The 13,094-nt window shown below is 48.3% G+C and overlaps 1 protein-coding gene across 5 annotated transcripts in view; it reads right to left on the bottom strand.

Annotated features, from left to right (window-relative positions):
* Positions 1–13,094, bottom strand: part of STK32B (serine/threonine kinase 32B) — a 264,439-nt gene that overhangs the window by 18,115 nt on the left and 233,230 nt on the right. For all 5 annotated transcript variants that reach the window (XM_081048922.1, XM_081048921.1, XM_081048925.1 and 2 more), the window contains exon 7: positions 7,217–7,320. In XM_081048922.1, the coding sequence (XP_080905048.1) occupies positions 7,217–7,320 (104 nt within the window). The remainder of the gene's footprint in view (positions 1–7,216; positions 7,321–13,094) is intronic.

Raw genomic sequence — 13,094 nt, 5'->3', positions numbered from 1 at the left:
CTCCCTCCGCCCCCCCACCCCAAACAGCGCTCTCTGTCTCTCTCTGTCTCTCTGTCTCTCTCTGTCTCTCTCTCCCAGATTTCTTCAGGTTTACATTGTGGTCAAATGACTCAGGGCTCCAAGAGGCAATCATTTCTCAAGTTCATGTGGTGCAACAACTAAACTGACCTTGGAGAAATCTGGAGGAATGACTGTCATTAATCCACATGACCTTGCCTGGTATGGAATCCCTGCTGGGGCTCCTCCAGGTAGGATTACCACCCTCTTCTCCGTGCTCTCAGGGTCCCCAGCAGTGACTGCTGTCCAGCAGGGTCCCAGAGCATGATGAAGACTCAGCTCCTCCATAAATATTGATGGAACACTGACCCTGGGTCAGACACCGTACTGGGCTTGCATGGCCGGTAAGCCTCCGGCTCCAGCCTCATGGAACTTCGATTCCCCAGGAGCTGCTACAAACAGGAGGTGAGGGGTCCTGAGCCCTGCGTGGGCTGCAATTCCCCGCAATGAAGGAGCATCTTTAGCCTCACCAAAGGGGGTCTCCTGGAGAAGACAGCTACCTGCAGGGGGTGTGTTATCTTCTGAGGTGTCCGCCCAGAAGGGGGCCTTCTCCTGACTGGCTGTCTCCTGCCTCATCTGCTAACTGAATTGGGAACTCCCTCCTCTACCCTAGGAGCAAAACCAAAACCTGTGGGCTCCCTAGAAAGGCTAATGAACTTGGTACACTCACACTCTTATTTCTTCAAACATGAAACATGTTTTTAATGTAATGGGAAGTGGAGTATAGTTCTAGTAATGAGCATTGAACACTTTCTCTCTGAAGTCACTGCCTGCTTTTGTGGGACCCCTTTGCACTTCACCAGTAACAACTACCAGAATTAGAAATAATAAGAGTGAACTGTAATTGAGAGCACTTGTTATGTGACCTAGAACTCACAGAATCTTTATGACTTAACCAATATGAATCCGACCATTTTATAAAGACGAGCCTGAGACGCCATGCCCTGAAGATGGGGAGTGGTGGCACCAAGATTACAGCTCAGGCCTCGCCTCTGACCACTCACTACTGCCATAAGCTGAACTGTGTCCCCACAAATCCCTATGTTGAAGCCCTAACCCCCAGCCCTTCAGCATGTGACCTTATTTGGAGAGACGGTGTTTACAGAGGTAATTAAGTTAACGTGAGGTCATTAGGGTGGGACCAGATCCAAGGTGACTGCTATGCTTAAAAACGGGATCCTTTTAAAACGGGGAAACAAGGACACAGAGAGAGACATGCTCAGTGGGAAGACCACGTGGAAAGACACAGGGAGAAGATGACCATCCACAAGCCAAGGAGAGATTCTTCCCTCACAGGCCTCAGAGGAAACCGACCCTGCTGACACCTTGATCTTGGACTTACGGCCTCCTTTACTGTGAGAGTAAGTTTCTGTGGTTTAAGGTCCGTCTGTGGCTTTTTGTCTCAGCCAAAGGAGCAGATTAATACAACCACCCTCACCATCCACATGCAGAGTTCTGATGGGAGGCATCGCATATCCACTTTGTTCCTGTGATGTCCTAGCGCTCCCTGTAGGTTGGGCCTGGTGTGAGCAGGACAGACATCGGCCCTATCTGCTCAGCAGTGGTCTCGGAGGAAGCTCGTAGTAAGTGCGTACTGGGAGAAACCTACAGGGGTCGCTGGTGCAGGGGGTGCTGTCCTAGTGAGGGGCCCAGGAAAACCAGAGCTTCGTCCACCCCCTGGAGGCGGGCCCGGGGCTGAGACTTCAGTTTCTGGACGATTCAGGATCGCTTTGTCCCATCTTTTTGCCTCGCCATAAGCCGTTCCTCCCACCGCGGCCCAGCCCTGCCCACACCCAGCGCCACCCACTTGCTGGAGGTGGAAGGGCCTTGGGGGCCGTTGCAGCCTCAGCAATTCTTTTTAAAGGTCAGAAAATGGAACCTGGGAGATGAAAACTGACTTTCCCAATGTCCCACAGACACTGCTCTTTCCCCAACACCACCAGAGCCAAGAATCCGAGTACCCCATTGGAGAAGGAGCCAGCAACAAATGTGACGACTTTCCTTATCGGTTTCACTTCATTCTCCATTTCCTTCTCGGTTACTTCAAGGCATTCATTAATTCTGCTTTTCCACCAGACTTCCAAATGAGCCACTCTCTATGTATGTAATTCCCTCCACTTCTGGAGGGATCCAGTCCAATCAAAATAACAATGATAACTGTAATAAGCCAGGAGGCCAATATAGCAGTTAAATACACTGACATATAAATTTGGGACACTATGACTAGAATACATTCGGCAGCGTTAGGCTCCAAGCTCAGCCTTTGTCTGGGTGGTTGTAGAGAAACCCAGGTCCTTTTACAAGAACACTGGCAGATATTAAGGTCAATATGCTGTCTTGTGGCAAAGAATTCTATTGATGCTTAGTTCTCACTCATAGGCCTCAGGATGTGTTGACTCAGAAACCAAGTGGAATTTGTAAGGTAATTACATGTGCTGCTGGTGAAAGCTATTTTAACAGCAGGGCCCAGGATATACTCATTGTGGACTGTGGATGTGTCTCTATTCCAGGAAACTCAGTTTACAAAAAATGCCAATTTACCAAGAAGTGGTAGAAAGAGGAGGAGAATTGCCATACATCTGTTATTTTAACTATTAGAGCTGAGTCAGGCCTTGGAGACCATCTAATGCAGTTTTACCCCCACAATCTTTTTACTCAAAACCCCAAACACAGAACAGACGAAAGTGAAGACCAGTTCCTCGGGCTATTAAACTTCCAAAGCTTGGAGAACCATCTGCCCCCTTCCCCCATGTACTGTTGAATCACCCCTGCAGGGTCCTAGAGTTCCAGGAAACACAGCCTGAAAACCACTGAACAGTCCAAGAAGGTCTTTCCCCTTCTTGGGAAAACCAAGAGGAGGAGGTCACCAAGTCCACTTCCTCCCAGCTTTCTGACTCCTGGCGCAGTGCTGTCTCTGCTTGCTTTACCAAGGGACAAGAAGACAGTGCTTAACCCAAGGACAGCCTCTCTCCTTTCGTCAGGTTAGCACACCAATACATTGCTGGGTGGAGCCCACCCACCCAGCAGACACCCAGTGGTTAGCACACCAATACATTGCTGGGTGGAGCCCACCCACCCAGCAGCCACCCAGTGGGTCTTAGGTCTGCACTCCAGCCTCTGGGGGAGCTCCATGCACCTTCCTCTACTATTCACCGGCCTCTCTGCACCCTTACTGTCTATCTACCCAACCCCAAGGAGAAGCACTGACTGGGGTCAAAGGCAAGGGTAACACCAGGTCAGCGAGGAGGGTGGACGGAAGCAGAGAGGGTAGAGGTTCTCAAGGTGCCTTCGTAGGGGCGTTTAGGGCTCCAATTTGTCTGTATGGAGAGCCCGTGCTGTGCAAAGCAATGTGCTAATAATCTGACATGCAGATCTCTTTTATCCTCCTGATTACTTTCTGCCAGTGGTTCTCAACTGGGGACAGTCTATCCCCCAGGGGACATTTGGCAATGTTTGGAGAGACTGTTGGTTGTCATAACTGGGTGGGGGAGATTTCTGCTGGCACCTAGTGGGTAGAACCCAGGGATGCAGCTGAAAACCCTACAATGCCCAGGACGGCTCCCACCACAAAGAATTACTGGCCCTAAATGTCCAGTGCTGAAGTGAGGAACCCTGTTTCTGGGCCTGCAAACTACTGCCCCCCGCCCATCTGACAGACACGAAACGGGCTCACCCCAGATCATTCAGCCGCTGGGTTGCAAAGCTAGGATTTGAGCCCCGAAACGTGATCCCCAAGTACAGACTCTCACTTAGCCACCATGCTGCCACGACTACAGACGGCACCGCCCTGCTTACAGGTGAAGCCAAGTGCCCCCGGCTGACCTCGGGCCTTTACGGACCATCCCCAACTGCCCTTCTGACTGGTGGTGAGGCTGGGATGTTTCCTGATCATCTCAGCGGCCCTTCCCTATCCGTGCTCACACTGTCCCCTCCAGCAACTCATGTACACCCAGCGTAAACGCTCCTCCCTCAGAAACCCTTCCCTGTTCCTCTAACAATAAGTTATCAGTGCCTCATATGCACCTGCCTGTTTGGAGTCACCTCCATGAGTGTATTAATTTATAACAATCAGCATGCCTCCCGTGGGCCAGACACTGCGTGTGCTCTGCCCACATTTTCTCACATAATCCCCACAGTGACCGGTGGGTCACATAACCCTCATAATCCCTGTTGTACGAAGGAGGAAGCCAGGGCTCAGCTGAGTTAAGTGACTACGGTGGGACCCCAGCACCAAGGCGCGGGGTGTGGAAGGAGACACAGACCCCTGGCCCCAGGCCCCTGGGCCTTCCCACTGACGGCAGCAGCCAGGTATGACCCAGCCTCCATCCACAACCAGGGCCTGTTTCCAGGGAAAGATGCTAAATTAAAAGGGACACAGGCCGGTCAGCAGCCACCCACCCCTCTCATGCTTGGGGTAGGAACAGAGAGAGGGGGATGGGAGCTGACCATTTATCAGTCAAGGTGCTGGGTAATTTGCATCATCAGAATCACTTAATTCTCAAAGTGACCTTGTTGGGTAGATACTCTTCTTTTTTCTTTCTTTTTTTTTTTCTTAGTTAACAGATGAGTATTATGAACACTGTCTGTTTATCAGCCTTGGTTAAGATCAGAGACGGGGGCCTGGTAGAGCCAGGGTTTGAACCTGTGAATTCCTGTAAGGTCCCTTTTTTCTGTGTTATGAGGAGGCAGCTTTCACTTCAGTAAGAGGAAAATCTTTCTAGCTCTTAGAGCTGTTAAAAACCCGAGGCAGGCTGTCTGAGGCAAGCAGCTCCTTGGCCATGAGAGAAAACAGCAAACAGCTGGCGACAATGGCTGGGCTAAGATCTTTAAGTCCCTTCTCTGAGTCAGTCTCACGTCTCTCCCAGTAGGTAGAATCACAATTCCTGGGACAACTGTGCTCTAAAAGGGAACTCTCCAAGTGCCACTTTCTTTCACTTAGCAGGTCTGCAGGGGTGAGAACTGAGATTCTCAGTTGGGCTCAGAGAGAAGCTGGGACTAATTTATGTCCCTGGTCCAGGCTACAAGATCCATCCAGGCCCCTCGATTCTCTGCACTGAGATTTCAAGCCCACTAATGACGCTCCATCTCTCTGCTCTCCCTACCCCGCGTCTGGGGGAGATGTCTGCTTTCTCTGCTAAGACTAGAGTGTCCCTGGGTCCCTGGCTGACAAGCCATACTAATACCATCACTTTTCCATCTTTCATTTCTAACATTTTCCAACTCTATGAACTTAGAACATGTACTAAGAATTTCCCATCATGGCTTTCTTTCATCATTTGAAGGTAAGGAGCTCCCTGGATCCTAAAGGAATCAAGGAAAAGGTGAGTGATCCCGTCAGGGTGCTGTCACTGATAGATGAGGAATTTTAAGGAGAAAGAATAACTTCTAAATGTATATAGTCCATGGACAACTATGAGTGTTTTTCGGTATAGCTTTTTGACTAAATGCAATTGTTTCCAGTATGAAAACCAGAATAAACCATATGCATCAACCCACTGTGTTTCACATCCAGGATTAAGCAAGACCAAGATATCTGGGAGAAAGATTTACATTGGCACGGAGCGGGCCTCTTTCATTCACTCTGTCCCCTCCCCAAAAGCCCCGATCCCACCATTTCATCGAAAGTGGCATTTGGATCGCTGAGCAGAAAACTCAGATGAATTAAAAATCAAACAATTTATTTTAGAAGCTGCAAGAACCACTCTATTCTTGGGGCTTTTTGAAAAGTCATCATCTTTGACTGTTCTGACCCGTAAGGAATGACAGAGAATGTACTTTCTGCTGGCGAATGTCCGATCATGCGTAGGTCACCTGCTTGCTGAGGTCATCTGTGTGGCTCATTACATAAGATACGTCTGGCGGATGACTGTATCCTCTGGTCCACATAGCGTCATGGACCCTCATATTCCTTCTCTGAGTGTGTGTATCAACAGACAACAAAGGAACCAATCAGAAATAACTGAGCCTGTGCGAGACGAGCGTCTCACTCAGAGCTTAAGAAAATGAATAAATTTGGTTTTTTGTGTTTTGTTGTTTTTTTTTTGCATTCTAAAAACACCATGTATACTAATTACCTTTTCTGAGGAGTTCAGGGGAAATAATTGAGATCAAGAGTAGATAATAGTTGTTTGAACTACAGGGTAATAAACAATACTTCTTTGTACTCACGGAGCTTTGATGGTTTATAAACTGCTCTCACCATTCATTCATTCATTCATTCATTCATTCATTCATCCATCACCCATTATCACCATACCCTGGGGACTCCTGCCGTCAAGCAGTGCTATCTACTGGTCTGAATATGCTTGTACAAATGACGGTGAAAACATTGCTAAAACTGCAGCCAGTGCAAGACACTGTTTCTCTGCGCCTTGTGCTGGGCCATCCAGCTAGAAAGGTGAGTGATAGGCAAACCACCGGTCCAAGTGCAGAGGCAATTAATCCCAGGATAACTACGCTCCACGGAATAGACTGAAAGGATGTTATTAGGCCCATTGTACGAAGGGGAAACCTTGTTCCTGAGCGGTTAAGTGACATCATTTTCCATCAATACTTGTGCAAAGAAACCGTGCCTCAAAATTGGTTTGTCATGATTCTTTCCGCTAAACTAAAATGGAATAATTAGTTGTCAAATAGCTCCATTAGTCATCTTCAGCAATTACATTTAAATGAAATAAAACAAAAATACGGACCGAATGCCCCATTTTTATAGGACACTGAGCTAGGTATTCAGGGAAGATTGGAACAAATACACAAACAAAACAGTAAAAGCAGCATGGTCTATACCCTGAAAGAGCTTCAAATCAAACTGGAAAATCAGGCGCAGGTGCAGCGTGTGGGTGAAAGAGGACAGTGTTTGAAATCACGAGGCCAAGGTACTTCTGGTTTGTTGCCACTGATCAGCTGCTGACCTTGGCACAAGACCTTCCCCTCCAGACATCCATCTCCCCGTGGGTAGAATGAGGGGAAGCTCGCTATTGCCCAGGGACCTTAGAGCTGACACACAGGCCACAAGGACTGACACCAGGCCTCTGATCCTTGTGCTTCTTTCTGCCACCCTGTGCCGTCCCAGTGGCATGGCGCCTGGTACCCCACGCCTGGTACTACCTGCGCCCCCTACTTCCACACCCCCTGTTTACCGCCCAGGCGCGCGTCTTACCCAGCCCCGCAGCAGCTCGTAGGCCGTGATGCCCAGGGACCACCAGTCAACAGGGTATGAATAGCCGGGGCCTCCGTCCACGTACACCTGGAACACTTCTGGGGCTGCCAAAGACAGGACAGAGAGAATGTCACTGCACGTCAGTTTACACGCATGCCCCTTAGAGAGGGGACACGGGGACAGGAAGCCAGCTTTGGGACCACAAAGCCAGTACTCCATCTACTATGCCACGTGCTTCCTGCCCTCTGTAAGTTGCGTGCATCACAGGAAACACTGGTGAGACTGCCTAGCACAGAGTGCAAATGGGGTTCCCATGTGTGTGGTGGAACGGGTCTGCTGTGGGGGGAGTCAGGGAAAGCCCCCAGATGAGGTGGATTTGGCCGAGCATGGATCACATCAGCAGGGGAGCGAGAGGGATAAAATCTGAGTTAAGATGAGGAAACCAAACCCCACAAGGGAATGGGAACTTTGATAAATGTTACTCTGCTTCTGACACCAACACCAGGTCCCACGTCCCAACAACCAGGGATGTTTAGAGCCCTTTGTGCCAGCTGCCTATCTCAGGAACAAGTTTATTTTTCGCAGAGATGGAATCTAACATGAACTACTCAGAATAAGTAAGTCCACAGACAGGCAAACTGGGGTTGCCTGGGGCTGGGGGAAGGGGAGCAACTGCTTAATGGCTGTCCCGGGGTGATGAAAGTGTTCTGGAACTAGACAGAGGTGGTAGTTACACAACATTGTCAATGTGCTAAATGCCACAGAAATGTTTACCTTAAAATCATTAATTTTACATTAAGTGAATTTCACCTCAATTAAAAAAAAAGTGGGTGTGGCGGAAGCTCATTCTTCAGGGGACCACAGTTGTCCCGGGCCGTGGCCTATCACTCTCCAAGGTGCTGAATTGTAAATTAATCTCATTGCCCCACCCCACCTTAGTAGGCCAGGAGTCACCCTTCGGTCTAACTGCTCATATTGGCTTCCAGGAAAATTTTGTGAAATGTGGATTATTTCTAGCAAATTAATTTGCAGACATAAATCCATTTCACAGCTGTGGGAGCAGCCAAAATCTGTCCCTGGTAGGTCTCCCCTCAGTTTTCAGGTTGGCGTTCAGACTGCGTGGGAATGAAAAGGGCGGGACGAGCAGATGTGGAAGGACATGATACTCAAATCTGGGCTCTGGGTTGGCAGCTGGCCACTTGACTCTGACCAGCGGCCAAATTCCAGCTGCCCTCTAATGATACTCTCCATTTGCTGTGTATTTGAGACTGTATGTTCACCCCTTGGGTTCTCCTTTCATCTTCACAACAGCTCCTGGGGTCATGTTATTATTATTTGATATGTTTCACAGATGGGGTTCAGAGAGGGACAGCAGCGTGGAGGAAATCACACAGCGAGGAAATGAAAAGCTGAGGTGTACATCCTGCACCGGCTGAATCCCAGTTTGAAATAAGGCTCGTATCAACGTTTCTTTAAATACAAAAGCATACTCAGTTAACAATGGGGGCAGACACGACTGGGAGTTGTGGAAATGTCCCCTTAGGTTCTCTGAGCCTTACATAGGAACCAACATGGTGGGTGTGGAAATAGGAAGGTCGGTATGGCTGGAGCTGTTTAACAAGTTACTAAACTTCCCTTTGCCTAAGTTTTGTAAAATGTGAATAATAATGATGTTTTATTCATTAGGTGGATTATTCATAGGGTTGTTAGGAAGTAAGATAATTTATGCCAAGAGCTTAGCCCCTGTCGAGCCGGCCTACACGGAGTGCTCTAGAAATTGTAGGCAGGAATCTTATGAGCAGAATTGTGAATTAAACTCCCTCTTCCTGTCATGCTCTGCTTCCCCACGGTCCACCGCTCACCCAGAAGCCTGGGCACCATCCTAAACTTTGTCCCTCTCACCCTCATGACCTATCGGTCTCTAGACCCTGAGTTTTGTATTTTCAGCATCTTTTTATCTGCCCCTCCCTACCTGTCCTAGGTCAGCCTCACTCCAAAGGTGCTGATGTCACCTGTTCGTTAAGCACCTGGTGAGCAAGTATGTGATTTCCTAGTGTCAGCACTGAGCTGTGCTACTGTACATCCCACCTGGCTCCCAGCACGAGCCCGAAGCTGAGTGCCAATTTAGAGGGACTCCGTCCCCTGCCTCGCCATCTGCGTGCCCGTCCTTTCTTCTGTGCCAAGGGTTCCTGAGAAAAGCAGTCACAAGTGCTGTCTGAGTGTCCCTGTGGCCTCCCAGATGCTAGCCCCGCCCACACGCTCAGACACACAGAAAGCAGGGGTGTGTCTGTGAGTGCCAGGCTGGCTGTGTGTGCCCAGGTGTTCCCCGTAAATCCCTGTCACGCCCCGAAGCCCTGAGCCCATTCAGAATTCAGGGTGGAAGCAGCAGTTGACCGAATCTGTCTTGGCTGTCATGTGACAAATGTCTCCAGCCTGTGACTGCACTCCATAAAAGATGACATGCTCACTTCCCCTGCACACGTGGGGCTGATGACAGAACATAAGACAACAGAAAACGTGTTCTCCTCTCTTCACCCAACCCCCCACCAGATCAGCAAGTATCAAGCAATGAGAAACAGAAGTGTACTGCCAGGGAACAGAAGACCCACTGTAAGGCGCAGGCCCGCGGGGAAGCCCAAAGCGGGAAGCAGTGCAGGCACATTGAGGAGACACGCTGGCGACCTCATCTCAACCTGACTCGAGAGGCGGTGAACAGAGGATACGCACGGCGACAACAAACCCAGCCAGCTCAAGTCCGGACTAGCGTGGCTCACGTCTCCCTCCCACACACAAGGACAGTCTTTTCAATAAACGGTGCAGGGACAATTGCACAGCCACTTGCAAATAAATGAAGTTAGATCCACACCTCACACCATATTCAAAAATGAATTCAAAATGGACGGTAGCGCTAAATGTAAAACCCCAAAGCATAAAACTTCTATAAGAAAACAAAGCAGAAAATTCTTTGTGATCTCATGTGAAGAAAATATTTTTAGTATGGACACCAAATATATGATCAATAAATAAAAAACTAGACTTCATCAAAATGTAATACTTCTGCTTTTTAAAAGACTCTAAAGATAACAAAAAGAAAAGCCATTGATTGGTTGAAAATATTTACAAAATACATGTCTGGTAAAGGACTTATATCCAGGATATGTAAAGAACTCTCAAAGCTTAATAATAATAATAATAATAGTAAAAATTAAACAATCCAATAAATTAATAGGCAAATGATTTGAACAGACACTTCAGGAAGAAGGTATATGGAAGGCAAGTAAACAAGTTAAAATATGCCCCACACCATTGACCACTTGGGAACTGCAAAGTAAAACAACTCCGTTCTTCTTAGAATAGCTAACAGGACCAGCATTAAACACAGAGCAATAGGCAAGGACGCAGAGCTTCTGGACCCCTCAGACGTTGCTGTGGGATGTAAAATGGTCCAGCCTCTCTGGAAAAGACATTAGCAGCTTGTTAGAAAGTTAAACACACATTTTCCATATCACCCAGCAAGCCCCCTTCTAAGTATTAGGTTGGTGCAAAAGTAATTGTGGTTTAAAAGGTTAAAAATAATTGCAAAGAAAGCATTACTTTTGCACTAACCTAATACTTACGCTAGAGAAGTGGAAACTTCAGTTTGTATTAAATATACAAATATTTATAGTGGCTTTATTCAAAATTATGTAGAACTAGACACAAATTAAATGTCTTTTAACTGGTGACTGGATGAGCCAACGGTGAATACTCATCCAATGGAGTCCCACTCAGCAATAAAAAGGAACAAGCTATGGACACACACAGCAATATGAGTAAATCTCAAATACATCCTTCCAAGAGAAAAAAGCCAGATTCAATACGCTATAGACAGTATGAGTCCACTTATATGACTTTCTGGGACAGTTAAAACTATAGGGGGGTAAAATTGATTGCTGGCTGCCAGCGACTGGGGGGAGGGAATTTTGGAGGTGATGAAATGTTCTATATGTTCATTGTAGTGGCAGTTATATGACACTGAAAGAGTGCATTTCACTGCATGAACATTGTTCCTCAAAAACAAACACCTCAAACTATGTATTTATCAGTTTGGATGATTTTTAAAGTGGTTGTTTCCCTCACAAACAGCCAAACCAATGCGGGCAGGAATGTTATCTGTTTGTTCACAGATGTAATTCTGGCCCATGGAACACTGCTTGACACATAGAAAGTGCTCAAGAAATCTCTGAGGGATGGATGGACGGATGAATGGACATACGGAAGGATGGATGGATGGGAGGATGGATGGATGGATGGATGGATGGATGGATGGATGGATGGGATGGATGGATGGATGATGGATGGATGGGAAGATGGATGGATGGATGGATGGATGGATGGAAGGATGGATGGATGGACGGACGGAAGGATGGATAGATGGATGGATGGATGGATGGATGGATGGATGGATGGGATGGATGATGGATGGATGGGAAGATGGATGGATGGATGGATGGATGGATGGATGGATGGATGGATGGATGGATGGATAGATGGATGGATGGAAGAATGGATGGACAGATGGAAGGATGGATGGATGGATGGATGGATGAATGATGGATGAATGGCAGTTCTCAGGAAGGATACCGGGCACTGAAGCCTCACTGGCCTGGGTTGGAATGCTGACTCTGTCACTTTCTCTGGGACAGGAGGCAGCAAACTCCATTAGCCTCAATCATTTCAACAAGGAGAGTATGAGCATCTCCATGGTGGCTCCACAACCACCCTTGTTTGCTCACTGCAGTTCCTCGGGGAAGGGAACTAACATTTCGTGAGTACTGATGAGGCATGAGCCCCATGACCCCCCAGTGCACCCATTGCCCCGCAGATGACCCAGCTCCTGTATGAATTAGGATGTGTTTAGGATCTGTCTCCCCCACTAGACTGTGAGCCCCACAATGCAAGGGAATGTCGTATTCGGCCCTGGGTTCCCCGTGCCAAGCATAATAACAATGGCAGCAGCAATAATATCAGCTACCAGTCTGCTCATCCACCCTCTGTCAGGCATTATGTCATGTGCCTTCCACAGCCATGTCAAACGACTCCCTAAGGCAGATTGTGTAGCCATTTCTCAGATGAGGAAACTCTCAAGTCCCATGGGAGGCAGCCAACACTTGCAGAGTGTTCACCCTGCTGAGCACTTTATGTACATCATGCCAGGCAATGAGATTTGCCCAAGTTCACCCAGCCACCAAGTGGAAGGCACCCGACCGCCCCATGCTGAAGCGCACACGCCCCCTGCCAAGGGGTCCATCCCTGCCAAGTCTAATGACCCACCGGCATCTCCAAGGGCACCCATGAGTTTGATCATGGCCGCCCCCAGCACTGAACTTTCTTCTGGTTGCCTAGGCTCTGTACCGCAGTGCTAAAGACCCTTGTGCTCTGGCCTGTCTCGTCTCTCCCTCACACCTTCTCTTGTTCTATAGGCTACCAAAACATGGAGCTGCTAGGTTCTGCTAGCACCCCATGCGTTTCACGCCTCTGTGCCTTTGCACTGGCTGTTCCCTCTGCCTGAAATGACCTCTCCTTAGCCACACCCCACAGCCAAACGCCGAGCACACCCCAGTCTCCGGTCATCACCTTTTCCAGGACCTGTTTACAACCATGCCCACACATCTGTCTGCCCCACTAGACAGTGAGCCCCTGAGACCTGGAGAACATTACTCACCTCTGAGCCCCAGGGCCTGACGCTGAGCCCTGCACCTCCTAAACACTCTATAAATGTTCGCTGAATGAATCCTCGGCTCTTCATTTCATCTCCGATGAGTAAACTCTGAAGCCCGGGGAGGCTGCTGGAACAGTTCTGACTTCTGATCTGGCACATTTCAGAGAGATTTTTTTT

Source organism: Rhinolophus hipposideros (assembly GCF_964194185.1).
Source record: "Rhinolophus hipposideros genome assembly, chromosome: 1".
In the NCBI taxonomy this organism is placed as follows: Eukaryota; Metazoa; Chordata; class Mammalia; order Chiroptera; family Rhinolophidae; genus Rhinolophus; species Rhinolophus hipposideros.
The sequence above is the reverse complement of the archived record's forward strand: the minus strand, read 5'-3'. Positions and strand labels throughout refer to the sequence as shown.